Consider the following 20,019-nt stretch of genomic DNA (forward strand, 5'->3'; position numbering starts at 1 on the left):
AGCTCCCCAATTTCAACATGAGTACATTTTAAAACAGGTTCTGGTCCTGAATTTGTAAGATATACTTTCAATAAAGTAAAAAAAAAAAAAAAAAAAAAAAAAAGAAAAAATGTACATGTTATTTTGAGTAGTGTCCAGAAGATCTCATAGTCAAAACATGGAATTGAAGCGTTTCATTAAAAATATTGAGAAAGATGTAATGTGGCTTGGAACTAACAGTGCAGGCAGACTTCCTGGGGCTACTAGACATTTTTATCAAGGTGAACAAAAAGATACTTTATATGCCAGAGATGCACCTCTTCTGAGTCACTGACTGCCTCCTAGACCATATTTGTATATGAAATGAGTCATAGAAATTAGACATAAAAGTCTTGTAGATCATTAAGTTCACTTCCTCTCAAATGTCTTCCTGAGGATTAGTCAACTGTTAAATGGGTCCTCTTTTAGATCTCATTTACACTGCTGCAAATTGGAGATGACACCACCAGTGTACTTTTGTAGTCCCAAATCACTGTGAAGGCAGGATCAGCTTATTCATTTTGAGACTCTGTCTTTAGTTTGTTTTTTTTTATGGGGTGCAGGTGGCATAGTCCAAGGGAAAGTGTTTGGAAATAACCTTGCCACAAGGACGACTCTGCTGCTTTGAGACAGCAAGAGAATCAATGACCTTGAGGAGCTCATCTGATAATTGTGTGTGTAGTATGAAGGCATTGGATGGGAGTAGCAGATAAAGACAGATGTCAGATGTGAAAATAAGTAGCACAATATTGTGAACTAAACTCATTCCTTACTTTTTCACGTGAAGGATGTTAATAATCTTCAGTATATTTAAAGTTTCAAAGAAGGAAGGAGGCTTTGCTTCTGTTCTTAACATTACCATGTCTTTCTGTGACCTATGGCAAGTTTGTGCTTCAGCTTCTCTAACTGCAAAATAATCACATGTACCTAATATTTATGCCACTTGCAGGTCCTTCAGTAGGAGGTTTTTCTAGCAGTAAATCACTCTCAAAGAGCCACTTCATCAAACAAGGTCACCAAGGGAGAAATTAGTCACAGCAATATCTTGACAATGTGCTGTGATCTTCATGTCTATAGTTTACAAGCCACCGGTGTCTGTTTATCATAGCACACGTTGTTTTAGCACTCTGCACAAGAGCCAGAACCCCTCTCTGTGCCTGGAGCTACTCCCTGGAAACGTCTGTGTTGTCCTCCATGTGACTCCATGGCCAGATTCCCTCCTGGTACAAATCTGTGTAACTTCAGTGACTTCAGTGAAGCTGCATTAATTCCCAGCAGTAGATAATTTGTTCCTGCATCCTCTGCTCCTTCGCTGCCTGGATACTGGGGGAGCAGCTGGGTAATGCTTTCCATCTGTCAGGGAAGGGGTAGGGATAGGACTTGGACATGGTTATAGTTGCTTCACGGGTACTGTTTTGTAAGGTCTAAAGCAGCGTCTCCTGTTGACTTGGCTTCTGCTTTTTGGAATTTGTTACTACACAAAAAGATTAACTAAATTTGACAGTAACAACCTGGGGAGCTATAAAGGGTAACCAGCCCCAGTGGGACAGAAAAAGTTCTCAGCACAGTTTCATAGCAACTGAAATACTTTGAAAATCTGTGTTGCTTTTGAAATAAAACTGGAAAAAAGTTCAAACAATGTGAATAATACCACATGTCAACATCACTTGAACGATATCTTTAGACTTTTTTAGATTGGAAACATTTCATTTCAGTTTTTCAACATTGCTTGATACGATAGGGAAAAAAAAAGTCAAACCTAAGTGAAACAGTTTAACTTTTCATAAATAAAAAATTCAGACAACCAATCCTTACATATTTTTGACTTTTCTGTTTCATTTTCCCATGTTTTTCTAATTCTTAGTTATACCAGATTTTGACATGTTGGTGTTCTTTGCAAAATTTACCTTTTGTCCTTGAAAAATCTTTAGCAATAACTCAGAATGATCATTACAATTTGACCTCTTAACAATCAGTTAAAATAATGGCTAAAATTGGTTAATCATCTGAAATAAAAGAAAAAACGAGAATGTGACTAAGACCCCAGTGTATTTTATTGAGTATTTGCATCACTTTTTTTGGGTATCCAGTAGAAGGAACATTGGGTTATTTGGTTAATTAGATAAACAAAAGCTCCTGCTGGAGTAGCACCTTGCCTCTTTCACCTCTTTCTGGGATAGAAATCCTTCTGCAGCTATTCACCTATATTTACTCGGAGTATCTTTGAAACTAACTCCCTTTCTCCCCTTTTCTCCCTTTTTTTCCCTTTCAAATGCTGTAGTGTGAGTTTCTTTTTCCCATTTCCCTGTCTCTTTTTGTCAATACAATTTTGAGGGAGGTTTGTAAACCCAACAGTCTTGCCTGAGGTCATGACGCCAACAAGAAGTAGGAGAAAAATAGAAGGTCCCCTCCTCAGCCTCTGAATTTGCCTCATAGAACATTGCAGATATATTTTCAGTCACCTACAAAATCCCTTTAAGACAAAAGTTCAAGAATTTCCTTGGATTTTCACCTGTGTTTTACACACCAGAAATCTCAGCACTTATTATTCCTCCCAAAGGCAACGCTTTATATTTCCAAATGCTCTCAGCTTGTGGATCTGCAGGTTTACAGATGAACGGCCTTTTGGCATTGCTGTATTTCATGATATAGTTAGTGTTCCACTGCAGAGCTTGTATGAAGCCTAAAAGTGATCACAAACTGATTAAGAAAAATTGCTTTAGATGTATGTTTTCTGTGTTACCGCAAGATATAAAATGTCTATCTGCTGTAGAAGCCTGATGGCATGCCAGAAGTGGCATGTAATTGGGTTAAGTAGAGCAAGCAATTTCATCTGCACAGGGCTGAAATATTTGCTTGCTGATACTGTCCTCTCTTCTCTCCTCTTCCTACCTGCACAGTGCCCTAATATGCTGCCGTAATGCACGAGCGTAGCCCTTAAGCTCTGTTGATAGTTACAGACATCCAGACACTTGTGTACCTGAAGGGACAGAGTAGGCATCTAGTGAAGACAAGCAGAGCCGTTATTTGAGCTGAGATTATCCATAATGGGAAATGAAGTCTGATCCACCCCAACTCTTCCTGCCTATTGTAGGACTTGTGCTCGTCCACCTCTGCTGAGACCTTACCAGGCACAAACCCCCAATGCAGAGGGGATGGGTGTATCAGTACCAGCTGTAGCACTGGGGCAAGAAGTCCTGATGGAAATCAGAACTTGGGGGAGTACCAATACCTATCAATGACAATTAACATCAGATGCATCTTCAGAAAGAAAAATCTAAATTTGTTGCATAACGTGGCCCACGCTGTCTATATTTTGGACCTAATCCTTCTGACATGAATGTTTGAATCACCACCCAAGTGTTCATTTGCAAAGAAAGCGAAGCAAATTTCAAAGCTTTCAAGACTCTGACTTAGGGTGCCAGTACATATTTAAAAACAAGCAAACAAAAATTGAATTATGCTGAAACAAATGTTGGCTAAAATAGCTTTCAAGTAGCTTTAGTATCTCCTGTTACTGCTGCCACAGAGCAACAAAAATGCAGAAACATTCAGCAATGAAATAAAAAATAATTGGAAATTTTGCCATATTAATTCCACAACTGTTTTGCTTTCCTTTCAGCACAGCAGGACACATGGTTCTATGAAATTAAGTCACAATCTGTATCCAACTCGCTTGCACTGTAACTCTTTCAAGCTGCTATTTTACTTAATCATCCCTGTCTTCTGCAGAAAAAAACTTGCTAGTAATAAAAAGTTAAAGATATAATTCATAAGTCCTATTTCCTGGGTGTTCTCCACTCTGTGCCCAGGTATGAGGCCTTTTCTGATGGTAGACACCACATAAACTACGAGGCCAGTAAGGCTCTGTCATAACTCATGTGTATGAGGGAGGGATGCTGTATTTGTACACTGCAAATGATTTCTAAATGAAAGTTGATGAATTTATTTAGAAATGAAGAGCCATTCTCCTGCACAAAGTCACAGTGTGCCTTGTGCTGAGGATCTTAAGTAATACATAGGTTGTTCCCTGTATAAATGTAAGAGTTTTGTTTATTTGAAGGTAAAAATGATCACTGTTTTTGTTTAAAAACAGTAGGCACAGTATCTCTTTCAGGTCTATGATCAAAATGCAGTACCATAGTCTCAATTTCTTTATGGAAAATAAGCCCTTTGCAGACTCCTTTAGACACACTAGTTATTAGAGTTCTATTGGAAATGAATGTTTCCATTAACAAATTTGCAAGTGGTTGGTCCTTATCCTGCTCATCTCTATTGAGAAGGAATTTTTTTTTAGTTAAGGATTATAACGTGGGCACGGTACCTTGTGTTCATTAAACCATTTAGAATGGCTAATTATGTGAACAGGCAGCATTCTGACAATTTTGCTTTTGATACATGAACTACTCTTCGTCTGACTTATACAGGTGTTATAAAAAAGGATGTGCTCAGATTTCCTTCAGTCATCTTACTGAACATTTTCAGAGATCTACAATAGGAATGTCAGGCAAAACCTTAGCCTAATATTAAAATTTTCAATGGTTATCTTTGAGCGCAGTGGCAATATAGTATACATCAGAAATGCAGATGGTGTTATGTTACCGGTTTCAAGTTATTCAAAGGAAGCAAAAGAACTCTGAAAACTTCATAAAGTTGAAACCAGGATATTTTAATGATGGCAACCTCTGCAACAAAAGATATTTAATAAATATTTTTCATAAATTCATTAAAAAATGCAATCCTTTTATGACTGTAGCATTCATAGCTGGAACTTTTCTCTCCTTTCTCTCAAAAAACGGTTTTATACTTCTAGGAATTTAATTTGATGCCCCCTTTATTTCAAAATTATTTGGGTTTTCCCATTTGGCAGGCACTGGTTCCTCCACCCCTACTATTTCTCCCCCAGCTTCCTTCACTTTCTTGAGTTACTAATGGAGGTGTTAAAATTCTTCATTATAATCCTCCATTATAAACAGGTTTTGTCTGTGTCGTCATTCAGGAAAGTTCCTTCATTCCATTTCTATTCCATAATTATGTGAAGCTGTAGGAATTAGGCCTATTCTGTATAGGTGAACGTGTAGAGGTATCAGCAATACACCCAGAATTATTTAATGGGGTATTAGAGGGTGTATTATGGGAGTAAACCAAAGCTTTTTGATGAAGAAACAGATTCATTAAAAACTGAGTGCTAAAACTGGGTAAGCAAGGATTTCTGTTGTGAATGAGCCAGTAGCTGTGTTTGATTGCAAGTGGGGATCAGAACCATGTCACTGTTGAGATACATGGATGGGAGTTACAGGCACAGAGTGGCTTGTCCTGCCTATAGAGCTGGATGCCAGCTCCCGTCCAAGCCAACAGTAGTGCCCCGGTGAGCTCACAAAGTAGCTGTAAGTACAGCGTGTCGCAGAAATTCAGAGCAAGGAAGGAAATATTTCTGTGAGTTCTGTGTTAGGAGAGAAGTTATAAGCCTTTTTTGACTAGATAATGATGGAAAATAGCGTAATGAGAAGATAGGGAAAATAAGGAAGAATAATATTGAAAAAGGGAGGTGTTAATGACCTTAATGGAGGCCATATAACTGTTTCCTGCCATATGCACATCAGACGCTGCTGCCTTTTCTTCTACGTGCTTTCGTCTGCCAACAGGAATCTCTTTTACATTATCCAGACTGGCATTCACTTTGCTTTTGTGCAGATCCCTACTCCTTCTGGAAATTCAATAATTGGGGAGTGCAGATTACTCCTTTAGTGAAAAGGCAAAGAATGGTCTCCTTCAGAGGATGTCTCTTGATTTCACAATGTTTTTACAGGTGCTAATTCCAGCCCAACTCAAGCAAATCAAGGACTGTTGGTTGAGACACTGAGTCTTAAATACATGCTTGAGTAGGTATTCATAAGCAATGTAGCATTTTGTGATTAGCTGCAGATTGATTTATATTTTGGTTAAACCATATTACGGAGTCTTTTTTAAGACATTGTGAGATGGAGAATTCAATCCCTACCTTGATAGTTTGTGAAATAATCAGTCACCCCCAGTATTAAAATCTCTGTGATTTTTTAATTTGAATGTATCTAGTTTTGATTTCCTGTCCTTTTCCCTGCCACCATCAGATTAATCACACTTGTGGTAGGATCAGGATACTTAGGAGGGCTGATGATCCAGATACTTCTTCATATTCTTTGGGATAATGCAAGCAGATTAATTTTTGTAGCTCCTTTTTGCGCCATCTCCACATTAATTTTAAAATCTGCTCCCAGCACTACAATATAAATCATATGAATGCCATATATAAAGGTAAACATCATTTTCTGTTTCTTTCCTGTTTACGCATACAAATATGGGTTTGTCCTTTTGACCACTGCCCTGAAAGGTCAGTTATTTGGCCAAGTTAGATCCTGAAATTAATTTAAATCTGTTTATTTTCAGGTTTCACTTCCCACACTTATAAGAATTGCCAATGTTCTATGTTTCAGGGTGATACATTCCCTTTATAAATACAAATGCTTTTAAAGGGCATGTGTTTGACAAATGATGTCACACGGTGTACAACGTCCTATATTTTAATCTACTAAATCTGTCTAAAAACTATATTATGAAAGCATTTTCACCAATTTTGTTCTAAAACATGAGAAAAAGAATTCTGTGAGAATTTTTAAAATCAAAGTAGCAGAACTTGAGTGTCCGCAGAGACCTCCATGAGCAAGATGTAATGGAAGTGCTACAAGGTAAATGCAGCTGGTGGTAGTACTCCATTACCATGTTCTGTTTCATTCATGCATGTTATTTGGTTGTATATTTTATTGCTGGTTACAGAACACATCTGAAAATGACAATGATGAAGTTGATGGCAACAATATATGTGGTTTCAGAAAGAAAAAGGGAGTCAAAGGTCCTACAAAGTATGTTCCTCCTTTAGAAAATGAGAAGATGGAGCTGTTCCACACCTCAAAAATCCCAGATCCTTGTCCCCTTCAAGGAACCACCAGTTGCTCAGAACCACCACCAGACCAGTCACTTCAAAACCTGACTAGCTTTCCTCCAGTACAAAGGGACGGAGTGGGTCATGACAGTTCTGATACCAGCAGTGACATGAAAGAAGACATGTCTGGACAAACAGGAGAAAACCAGGAAAACGCTGACACTGGGACAAAAACAATAGGAAAAATGCACGAGGAAATAGATCTACCAGCTAAAACGGAGCAGCCCACGGGCGTGCAGGCTGCGAGGAGCTCAGGGAAAGCTGGGTGTGCTGGGGCAGCACGCAGGGGAGAGGGCAGCGAGAAGGCAGAGCAGCAATGGGGTGGGATGGAAGACAAAGCTGTCAAGTTTCATGTGGCAAAGACGGGCTCCCTGGGCAGTGCTGTAACCACGCAAGGGAGCGGTACTGCAGAGGCCTTCACAGGGGCACCTGACATTTCTAAACGAAGTTTGCAGGAGTTGAAAAACCTGCTGAGTGAAGGTCCTTTGCCTGATTATGGGCCCAATTACAGAGGCAAGGCGGGTGGCACTTATTCTCAGAAAAATTCGAAGCCCTGGGAGAAAGCAGCGGACAAGCAGGGCCGACCCTTTGAGACTTTTAGTCCCCACTTTGGAGAGGAGAATCGAAAATACCGCAGCTTCCACAAGGAGGGAGTGGGGCAGTGGAGCAAACCCCTCCTGGTCCTCAGCTCTGCCGGGTCTGATCAGCAGCAACCATCGGGAAGCGACATGGATCAACTTATTCTGAGACTACCGGCAGCTGCTACACATGCGGAAGGCACGGCTCCCGAGATTCAGTTTGACTCCTCCACAGACCATGCCGGTAAGGATATTTAAACATCACCTGCTGTCCTGTTAAAGAAAATGCTACTGTTGTTTTGTGGGGTTTTGTTAAGCTGCAAACTTTAGTCAGAGCTAGTGCACAAGAGAATAGACACCTGTGGTTTCTGTGTGATTGGGATGGATCAGAAGTTGTATTCTACACCTATGCTGCTTTTTTTTTTTTTTTTAAGGCATTTATGAAGCCCGGCTACCTGCTAAAAGCTGCCATGCACAAATAGTCATGTCTTTTTCACTAAAACTTAAATATTTCCTCATTTAAATTGAGCTCAGGAAACATTTCCCAAAGGTCTGCTAGGCACTGCAAAGCTCGATGGCATCTGGGCTTCTTAAAATTTCCTTTTTGTTAACATTTCCAGCAGTGGAAATTGCTCCCATGTAGGGATGATGTTTTCAATTATCCGTCTTGTGAGAGGACTGGAATGCAAAAACATCTAATATAAACTATAGGGGAAGAAAAGCAAATGAGGCAGAGAACTTCCACTTATCTTCATGCTGTTCAATAAGTCAATTTTGGAAGTGTTTATAGGGCCAATTAATTGCTACTAACAGGCTGTGGTTTCTTTGAAACTGTAAAGGCTATACTTCTGGGCTAGCTGGATCACCAAACTGAAAGCTGCTGTTCGCTGTGATAATGTAATGGGCTTGAGCAGTTAATTGTTTTGTGTCTATTCCAGGAAACACACAAATAACAATTTGCCAGTTGAATAGATATCAGATTAATAAATTTCCAGGAGCATGAGGCTCAGATCATATTATCAGCTTTTCAGATAGATGTCTTACCCTCTGACTGATTTATCTCACTGATACAAAAAATAAGAATCTTATCTCTTCATTGATAAAATTCCTTGTCCATCATTAACTCCATAATAAAATATAATGATAGCAATTAAATTTGTACAACAACATTAGGGTATCCAGCTTTTTAAAAGTCTTTCATACGGGTAGAAATGTTGCTATACATACTCTGAAAACAGACAATTTGAATCTATCAAATGTTGGTAGCTGCAGCAGGGTTTCTCAGTAAATTTACTGTGTTACCCAGTTTGAACAAGCCTGAACAAGACATCCATGAACATTATCAGTGCTAACTCAGGGACCTGCATGAGAAATATAGAGCTTTGTAAAGATATTTCATGCTCAAACCACTCTCTATTCCTGTCTATTAGAATAAAGAGGATAGAGGATTATTTCTCAGCCTACACTTGATGCTGTCCCCTTTCCAGATTACATTGGTTTTCGCATTGCTGAAAGGCTAGCTAAATGCATTGTCAAATTTAAATTACTACTGTTTTCTCATTGCCTGCAAAACCAGCACATACATTTTAAAATATAAGAATAACTATTCTTTGTCATAAGACCATTTACAAGGCACAAGGAACTGATGAGATTAATTGTAGATTCCACAGGGAGATTTCAACCCAATTTTAGCCACTTAAAGTGAAGTGGTTAATCCAACCTTATTACCTAGTCAGTGGAGAAAGACAGGCATTTTGTCTTCAAAGAGGTGTTAGGGGTTGATGAGAAATTGACTTCCGGACGTGGGCATCTCTTTCCACTCAATGGGGAAGAAGTCCCATGATGATTAGTTTAGATTATTTGCCTAACTCTAAAATACCTAAAGCTACCTGGGGTTATCCTACTCTGTATCACTGGCAATAACAACGGCTGTAAGAGAATTATAGATGAGAACTAACGATGAAGGGAGGCGGGGGAAAGCAGTTTTGTCTCATCAGAAACAAATCTGAAACCAAAAGTCTTGTAATCCCATGAGGTTTGAATTCCATTTGGCTTTGACCAAAGAAACTGTAGGATTCAATGTGTGTTTCCACACACTGTAAATGGAACACACAGAAGGAGTTTCTACTTAATCAGAAATGTATGTGTTTGAAATTTAATTTTCATCGAATACATTCAGTAACCTAACTGAAGAGAAAGTTTTAGATAACATTCTGCAGTCCTTAATGAGCCTTTGCATAAACAGTATTTCATTGCTGTCAGTAATAATTTATTATGTTTGATAAGATAAAATCCTAAATATTTTATTTTTATGATTAAAATATTATCTTAAATATTTTAGTTACCAAAGTGCCTGAACAGAAGTCTTGGATCTAAGCATATCTTGACGATGAGCAGATCTGAAATACAACCTCTTGTATTTTGCAAGTTTTCAAATATTTGAACTTGCTCAAATCAAAAATCTTGATCCAAAATTTTTCCAAACATTTGATTTAAAAAATACAATTAAAGACGTAAATTGTTCTCTTCATCTTTTTGTTTCCTTAATACGGAATACAAAGTAGGAGAGCACTGAAATTGTATGACTATACCTACATACGTAATTGTTACATAAACAGTGCCCAGTATATGTACTTAGTTGCTATGTTGAGCACTATTCACGTTTGGAAGCCATGGCCAAAGCAGGAATAAACCTTATTGTTCTAAAAGTACACAGTTAAGGGACAATCTCTAGAGGTCAGCAGTAGAAAGGCTAAGACTTGTAGCTGAGCTTTAGTGATTCAGTAATGCAGAGGATGGAAATACAGTCATGTTAGTTACATGGTTAACATCTCTCTAAAATAACAAATCCATTCTTTTTTCCAAAATTCTGATTGGAAATTGTGGAAATATTACTGCATGTGCATTTTGTCCATTGCTTGCCAGGTCTCTTGTAAAAGAAATGCTTGGACATGAGAAAAAAGATAATAGAAAAGAGACAAACATGTAAGATATTTTAGTCAATATGAAAAATAGTACTTGAACAGCCAGTGAAACTGGAGCTGGAGCTGAAGCTAAAGCTAAAGCTCTTTTAATCTAATTTGTTACCATGGAAAGATAGAAACTAACACATGTAACTAATTAGGCAAATATACTGACTACACTAACATGAATTTATCAATTCTATGTGCATAAGTATCTATATATGATAATGACGTGCACTTCTGCAAACTGCTATGTAATCATTAACAATCCAGTGTTTCTTAAGCTGTTCAGTGCCTGCATTCTTGGGACACCAAGAGAGAGGCTTCCAAACAGAAAAAAATCAGATGAAATTTTGTGTATATAGCATTATAAAACACTTCAGAATATGTACATACACGCATATTAATGCATGTATATACTGTATGTATAGTATATATAGCATATAACGTAAGTGTAAATTGACCTCTCTGAATTCAGGTCTTATCATAGCATGATCGTGATACACCACACTGTTGGGGTTCTCTTTGTCACAGCGGGCTGCCAGAGTCAGGGACTACAGGTGGCTTCAGCAGCCACCCACACTGCATATGGTCAGAGGGACCTGAAGAGCCTGGTGCCACCACGCAGGCTCAGGAGAAATCTCTCTTCTGGACCTTATGAGACAACAGCACCTCCAAGTAGCTGTAGGTGGGCAACACACTGGCTGTCACCTGAGGCTTCAAATTCCCTTTGCACATCTTGGTCTGTAGCTGGGGACAAACAAGTTTGTTAAAATCTTTTTGCACGTAGAGCTGGCCCCCCAGAAACCTGAGCAGCTCCAGGAGCAGGTCCTCTCAAGAGGGCTCATCTTCTTGAGTACGCATCAAGTGAGGCAATGTAAGTATGACCAGCATGGGATCAGGAACGGTAGGAGGGAGAAAGAAATTTCTGAAGAAAGAAAATGTGTCTTAACTATAGCTGCAGGCATCAGTAGTTACCTAGTGACTGTTGAAATTTCAAGTGCACAGAAAAAGAAAGTTTGAATGCTCCAAGAATCACATGAATTGTTATGTGGGTGCTGACCCCAAACACTAAGTTCCTTTGTCAAGTTGTTGTTTTAAAGAAAAGTATATCAAGTAGCTGCTAACAGACTATATTTCATACTTAAGAATGGAGTTCACCAGTCCTACAAGCAATTCTCTTTTCTATTACAATTAATAACCTCATTGTCATTCATAAGTTGTTTAAAGCTCTTACTTTTGCTGATAAGGCAAAGGATGATACCTAGTATTTAGGGGCAGAAGTATGAAAAGAAGACTTTAACAAAACAAATAGCCTAAGCTTTTTGCTCCATTGAAATTAAAATATTGCCCACACACTTTTAACAAAATTTGAACTCCCCTTCTGCTTTTGCTGTCTTCCGTGCTCACCTGTCTCCACTGATTCTGCTCGGTAAATCTAGTCAGTGGTGAGGAAATAGAAATGGAGAGCCTTCAGGAGCTGTAAGTGAACAATCAGGACATATAAGTGGACACAGGAGAGGCACAGAAGTTCCTACTCCAGGCACTTCCTATTTGCTGCCTCCTGCAGAATAACGATGTCTTACTTTGGGGATTTCTTAGGACAGTGTTTTTTACTTGCTACTCTTCTCTGTTTTGTATTTTACATAATCTGTGCTGTTCTTGCATCTCTCCTAAAGTGAAAAACTAGAGCCATACTGTTCCTTCATATTCCTTCCTTGTGCCCTATCTGCAGTTCAATAATTTTTTTCTAACGTTTCTTTTTCTACATTTTGAACACAACTTGAACGTAGCAAGGGTGAAGCTCAGCTCCTTTCTAAACCTTCTCGATTGCCCTTACTTTCTGTTGAACAAACCATCATATTTTCTACCTATTTCTTTTCTTTTCCCTCTGAACTGAGCTATATATAACTTGCTATTTTTTTTTTACCTCACAAGCTCTAAGAGCAGCTATTTCTCTTTAAAGCAAACCAAAACTGCTAAGTCCTTTATCTTCCATACCAATAGCTGAAATCTCTTCCTGCTCTGTGACTCTATGGTTTTCTGTTTTCTCCCTCATTCTATACAAAATAAAAATGCTCAGAGGGCACTTCCATACTATCTTTCTGGTCTATTGTGTCCCCTTTCAGGAGAGATCCAACTCATCTGACCCTGCCTGTAGTAAGCTAGCCCTCCTGTGACCGTGAGAGGAGATGTATTCAAATAGTAATCCTTCCCACCCACTGGAAGTGCCTACTTTCTTTCTAGTAATAGTGAAATGTTGCCAAAACAATTAGTTTACACCTAATGTAAATAGAATGCATTCTCTGTTTGATCTCTCTGCCAGACTTCTCCTTCTACAACACATCCAAGAAGAGTTTAGTCCTTACTTTCAGCATTGTGCAAAATCTTTTCTTCCCTAAATAACCTTGCTTCCCTTTTAATGTGGTGCTTTCACTCATTCTCACTTGATTTTCTTTTAAGTCAAACGTTTTTAGGGCTATCTAGTTTGCAGTAGTGCATCCCTCAGTTCATGCAACTTTGCTCAGTGATTCCTTCCTTAAATCCAAATCTGTTTGAATTTGAAGACAGACATGCTACTCTAGATAGGTCATATTTAGGATTATTATATAGGTAGTTCCAGTGGGTATTGCTCCCCTTAATTTTTTTTCAGACACCTGCATATTTTGTATTCAAATCCTCTTGCCTAGGTGAAATCTTTTCTAACATTTCTATAAAATTATGATAATTTTCTCATTCAATAGAAAAGAGCCATTTTTATAAAACGTGCTGGAAGGTAGGAAAAAAGAGAGAGTAATTTATTTTATCTTTCATCTATTGAGAAATAAAATCTTATTTTGTATTCAGTTCTTGATGATGTAGCTCCTCTGAGAAGCTGTGTCATGTTGTTGTCATGCAGTTTGGAAAGAATAATTCATGGATGATTGAAACTGTTCATTGGTCTCTAAATTAGCTATAAAACTCATGAAAAAGAGCTGAGCTTCTTCACGGACATATCAGTAGAAAAGCCTGCTTCACAGTAAAGATTATATAAGAAAGCAGAATATAATGAGATAAAGAAATGGATGGAAAAAACATTGACAGTATCAATATCAAACAGATCAGGGAAATATTTTTACTGTCTCCCATGCTTTCATAATTTTCTGTTATGCTTACATATTTGTTCCCCTGTCAGAGGTCTTGTAGGGCAGCAAAAATAAGAGGTAATAAACACCTTTTTATGTACTTGACCGCAGAAATTAAATACTTTACTGACCTATCAGTAACCATTTTTGGCAAAACTTTTTTTGCATGAAAAAGAAATGTAAACTATATAATGTTTTCAACTAAAAATGCTTCTGATCACTATTCACATCAATAGCACAATTCAAATGTAACCTAGTACTGATTTCTATTTGCCATGTTAAAAGCCAGATGGGAATAGAAAAGAGAGGCTTTAAATACTAGCAATGACAATGATGGCTAGCGTAGGAAAAGCTATCATATGAGATCTGAGAAACAGAGGTTGTTAATGTTTGAAGACAACCATGAGAACAGTAACATGCTGTACAAACCAAGTAGACTGACTGTTCTTAGATACAGAATCTGGAGTCCTGTAAGGAAGAGCAGACGTATTTAAATTAGTACCGACAGGAATCTCCATAGGATTTAGAAGAGCCTAGATGTGTGATTACCCTGTGGGAGTCATTGCCAGTGGATATCATCAGCACAAGATATATGTTTCTTTAAAGGGGATGAATATTCACACAGATGTTCAAAGCACCCAGTGTTAGATTTCTAAGGATGAAGAAGGAATTAAGACAAACTGGAATATTAACCCTTCGGTTCCTTACCACAAGACCACCTTTTTTAGTGAGAAACTGCAAAATCCATTCTCTTTAGGCAGATTACTTTGCAAAGAGCACCTTGCCTTTCCCGTTAATAGCCAGTGCCAAAGACAGCTGTAATGTGATGAAACGCTGCCTTGGCTGGCGCAGCAATTCCGATGCCTGCAAAGGCTTCTATTACCCTGCCGCTCTGAGACAGTACCAGGTGCCACAACATGCCACAGAGCACAGGGACGTGCACTCCGATGCTGTCTGGGATGCTGGCGTGACCGACCCCATCTCACGGGGCAGGAGGAGGGTGTGCAGCAGTGGTGTGGCTGCCGCAGTGTCGTTTTGGGAGAGCGCACATCTGGCACAGCTGGAGACAGAGTGGGAGGAAGAAACCGGAGGAGGGCTGATGGAAACACGTCTCCTTCTCCAGTGCAAGATTTGTATCTGGAGTCTACCTGCTGCTGTCTGTTGTTATTGCCTTACATTACATTGGTGGTCGTGTTTCCCCGTGAAGAGTTTCCAATATTACCACATTTGTTAGGTCAGACTGTTCCTGTCATTGTCAAGTCCCCTGGCAACATGTAACACGTTCTTTTCATTTCATCAGTTTGACACAGTCACCTCTTATAGAGCTGAGAAATTGTTTGCTTTAGATGCGGTGTGATTTAATAAGGGACCATGGGAAAGGATTTCTCTGAACAAGCAGATAATGACAGATTGATCTGGGACGTGTGCAATTTCTTCTGTCATGGCACTTTTCCATTGCTGAGCAGATAAAGCTGATGTTAACCACTTGCCCTAGCCTGATGTCGGGTGCCCTCAGCAGTCCGAATAATTTCAATATTAATAATCTAAGAATTTCCGCTAGAAAGAATAATAATGTAATTTGTATAATTTTTAGATTTTTTTGGTTAATATTTTTAGCTTTGTTATTAATCTTTTTTAGATATATGAAGATAATTTTTTTAAATTTGTAGAAATTTTGTACCAGTTACAAAAGAAACATGAGTAATGCTAATTGTTTCTCAGTGACAACTGATAGAGCCATAGAAAAACAAGTATTAATTGCTCTTCTGTGTACTACTGATTTGATACAGATATCCAAGGACCTGTACGTACCATTCTGATTTAAGAAAGATGGCCAGTCTGGATTTATATTTGATTTTTGAAGTGAAAATCTAAACCAAAATCTGCCCAACTTTTGAAATTTACATGCATATTTCCATTAGCAGATTTTCTGAAAAGAATATAAAGGTGTCATTATTTCTAGAGGCCCAGAGAGCGAGGGAAACAGTTATACTCATGAACACAATCCCCCCTCATAAGAATGTAAGACTTTTAGACTGTGCATCTAAATCAGGCTAGACCTGTCTAATACTTTTTTATTAGCTACCTTATCTCCAATAACTACTAATGAATAACTATAACTTTCCAAACTTTAGTCATCATTGGCTTCATGGACCTAGTGTGCCAGTGATTTATTTAGTGGCTACCAAGAAAATATATTTTGGAACCTGTCCTGGAGGCCAGTAGTTATTCACTAAATATTATTTAAGAAACAAATCCCCTTTCGTATCTCCAAAATCATTCAGAGATATTAAGTAATGATGATATTTTTTATCTATCATACAGTTTACAGAAACTTATTATTTCAATGTGAGCGATAATCTGCAAATGATATAAAAGATGAACTGCCTCTAGTAAGTATGTGAAAGCTGTGGGACTGTTTCTATGGTTTATAACAGATTTTGGATAAAGGTTATTGTCGATGAATAAGTATCTGTCTTTTGACTAGCAGGCTGTCTAGACTGGTATATAGACTAATTTTAGACTACTAGTAGACCAATATATAAATTTTAGTCTCATCATTTAAAAAGATTTATCATTAATCATAACAAGTCCAACTGGAAAAGACAAATTCTTGCTTCATTTTTCCTTGCTTAATGTTCTTTAAAAACATTACTTTATAGGATCTTTCTGTTAATTTATGTTATTTCGTATGATCTAAATATGTATTTATGCATTTATTCAAATAACTTTAGCTTGAAGACAACAGATAAATATAAAATTTGGAAAATTACGTACCATTGTTAGATATTTAAATTAAGTATATTCATAGCTCTACTTTTAAATAAATTCACACATCACTGATATGAATGCATATCACATTTTTATTTTTCTTAGTTATTGATTTCATACCATTTATATCTCTTAGGAACACCGATTTAAAGAATTACTTGGATCAGAGTTAAAGTCATTTTTTTTTTTCATGAATTATATGTTTTTATCTGAAAAATGTTTGTTCAGTAGATACAAATTACCAGGCAACATTTCAGGACATTATAAGGAATACTTGCAAAATTTATGCCGGAAGTTGACAATATTCGTATGCCAAGGGTTGCCAGTCAAACTTTGCTTTGAATAATATGAAGACATAAAAATTTCTGCGTGACAGGTGGTAGACTGGAAATGTCTACCATCTTTACACAGGAAATTAAACATGTAGAATAACGAGCTGAGCACTGCTTTTACAAAGGGCAAAAGCCTCAGGCTTCTGTCCCTGAAGCTGAAGAAAACACTGCTCACTGTAATCTGTAGGAAGATTTTTCAGAATCTTTTTTAGTTCTATTAATCTAATAAACAGCCACAGTTTTTTAGCTGTTAAGCTTTTTGTTGATGGTCAGGTTCATAATCTGCTAAATGTCAGTAAACTTTTATGTTGTAAAACAACGTTACAGGATGACTGAAGTGGTATTCAAATAACTATTACTTGGGCGACACATGCAAGATGAGGCCAGTTTACATATCCTCCCTGCTCACTATTGTGATTTAGCAGCATCAATAACAGAGTGAGTGTTACACAAAATATTTAAACAGGACTTCCTTATCTAATATACGTTTTTTAAAGTACATAATGTCCTAATGTTTGTACAAGACAGAGGAAAAAAGCTATTTTCATAAGCAGCTTACAGCTGAAGCAGACCAAAGGGAAAGATGTCACGAGGAGAAGTGGATTTGACATTTCTTTTTTTTTTTTGCTGCTACCTTTTTGATTTTTACTCTGTTTTCATATAGGCTCTTATATTTACCTAAGATTCTTCCTGTGATTTCATCTGTCATTCCTCATGGGGCACTGTTATTACTTAATAACTTCTTACTTTACTGACCTAAAGTATCCTTGTCACCTCCTTGTCATCTGAAGCTGAAAGATGCTCTGGTGATATTCAAAAGCTCCAAGCAGTCTATGACTGTGGGTTAGGATTGCTGCCTTCTCAGGGAATAATCAGACAGCCTTGTGCTGGGCTAGCTGGAGAGCCTCCTTACAGGTTTGCAGTGGCAGTCCTACTTGCCCCAAAGGAGAAGTCAAAAAGATGTGTTTGTGTCTGCTGGATACTGCTAATGGAGAACTTCTCTAGTTTGGGCAGTTTGGTACTGGAGAGTTTGGGAGTGCTCCCACCAACCTCCGAGGTGCCTCAGCATGAAGCTTTTAACTTCCAGTTGAAGGGTGGTGGTGAACGGTTGCTGATCTTGCTGGTGGTTGGTGATCTTCCACTGTGGATCTGAAAGACCTGCAAAAGTTCATCTGCTCATATCATCAGGAAGAATGGAGGGCTTTCCTCACAGAAATGTAGAAAGAAATATTTTTTCACAATTTTTCATATCTTAACATAAAATTTTACTCTTGGTCCAGCTAGTTTATTGGGCCAAATAGAAAATTAATACCATATGTAGTTTAACTTGAATAATAACAATACAGAGGTATTTGTTGTTGTTTAACCCCAGCTGGTAACTAGGACCTCACGGCCATTCAGTCACTTCCCGCTGCCTCTGTAGGGTAGGGAGAAGAGGGAGAAAAAACCAAAAAAATCCTCCCCCCTGGGCTGAGATAAAGACAGCTTAATAGCACAGTAACAGAAGAGAGAAAAAAAATATTATTATTATTACTACTGCTAATTATTCTCATTAATGGTAAAAGAATATAGAAAATAAGTGATGCAATACAATTGCCCTCACCACCCAGTGATCAATTGCCCAGCCCATCCTGAGCAGCAATTGCGGATTCCTGTCCCCCCTGGCCAACCCCATTTATATACTGAGCATGATGTCTGTGGTATGGAATACCCCTTTGGCCAGCTTGTCCTGTCTATGCTCCCTCTCAGCTTCTATGGGAAACTGAAAAAGTCCTTGACTTAATATAAAGATTACCTAGCAACAACTAAAACAATATGTGTTATCACATTATTCTCGTACTAAATGCAAAACGCAGCAGCTACTAGGTAGAAAATTAACTTTCTCCCAGCTGAAACAAGGACAATACTGAAAAGAGCAACAGGCTGAGAGGTCGAGAGGTTTGTGAAAGGAAGTTATTGTGCCCTCTGCTCCATTGCAGAGGTTATACTCAGATGTTACTGCTTTCATGTCAAGAAGTTTATACAGTCCTACAGTTGCTGTAATACAGTTAAGAAAACAACTCCATAACAGCAAATGCATAAACTTCTCTTAAAAGTCTGCTGCCTGAGGGTAAGACTCCAGTTCTCCTCAGGAGGTCTTGAGAAAGGTTTAATGGAAGACAAGTGCCCTTTTTATCATGTTTCTGTATCCATGCACTTTTCAAAGGCATTGAAGAAACATAGCAACTGAATTCTATTAGCTTTCAGTGGGAAATAGGTATCCAGCTGCTATTTGTGCTCCTAAAAACACCTGACAAACCATCTGAGGTATTCCTCGGAAATTCCTGGCTTTACCATGAATTCCCTGTGTTATCTTATCAACATGAAAAAACATTTAAGTTATAGACCATTCCAAAAAAATAAGGGATTTTATACAGGTCCTCAGGGGAAAAAAGGTGTGTTTATTTACAAAAATGTTTTGTGATCCGTATCTTTTTCTTATTTTCGTTTTTACACTCCATGTCGCTGTTTCCCACTATTGCACTTTTTAGAACAGCCTGTATTCCACAATTCATTATTTTGTTTGACGTGATCATTCCTCTTCACTTATAGCGTCCAGCAGAGAACCTGATGTAAACGGCCTTGAAAGTCCAACTCTCCTTCACCTGTTCTCTCATATTGAATTTATTAAGCAGCAGATGGCCAGGGACAACATACAGTTTGTCAGATTTGAATCAATAGATCTCCATGGTGTGTCAAGATCAAAGAATGTTCCTTCTCGATTTTTTCACGTAAGTTTTTTGGTTTCTAGCTGTACCTTTATGTGTTTTCATGGCCCTGCCCTTAATTTCTATTTTTTTAATTTTTTTTCATAATGTAGGCAGAAACTCAAACTTAGAACAAATTATCTGTTCCCTCCACTTGTTGATGTTCCCAAAGGACCTGGACTTTTTTCATCACTGCAATCATCCATTCCTCTGTTCCCCCCAGTAGTAATCTAATTAAATAAGGCTAGTAATTTCAGTTCTTTGTGCTTCTAATAATCTCCTCAGAATTATCTTTTCAGGTTCAATGCACTATAAAGATTTTGTTTTACTGAACATCAGTAAATTGCAAAAAGAAATGATTAAACACTGAATGAAAGAAAACGACTGAAAGAAAATCATTTTAGCTATGAGAAATTTTGTAGTCATCAATCACATAAGAATGCATCACTGGGTTGTGTGATGATTTAATAGCAATACTAGCCGTATTGATGATTCAGGAACTAAG

General features: G+C 37.9%; 1 protein-coding gene across 8 annotated transcripts in view; it reads left to right on the forward strand.

Annotated features, from left to right (window-relative positions):
- LGSN (lengsin, lens protein with glutamine synthetase domain) overlaps positions 1-20,019 on the forward strand; it is a 114,600-nt gene that overhangs the window by 88,148 nt on the left and 6,433 nt on the right. For 6 of the 8 annotated variants that reach the window (XM_054195503.1, XM_054195504.1, XM_054195506.1 and 3 more), the window contains 2 exons: positions 6,832-7,819; positions 19,360-19,538. In XM_054195503.1, coding sequence (XP_054051478.1) covers positions 6,832-7,819; positions 19,360-19,538 — 1,167 coding nt within the window. Of the gene's footprint in view, positions 1-5,875; positions 7,820-19,359; positions 19,539-20,019 lie in introns of those variants that run through there. The other 2 variants (XM_054195510.1, XM_054195502.1) reach the window with 2 other exon arrangements.

Source organism: Rissa tridactyla, chromosome 3 (assembly GCF_028500815.1).
Source record: "Rissa tridactyla isolate bRisTri1 chromosome 3, bRisTri1.patW.cur.20221130, whole genome shotgun sequence".
NCBI lineage: Eukaryota > Metazoa > Chordata > Aves > Charadriiformes > Laridae > Rissa > Rissa tridactyla.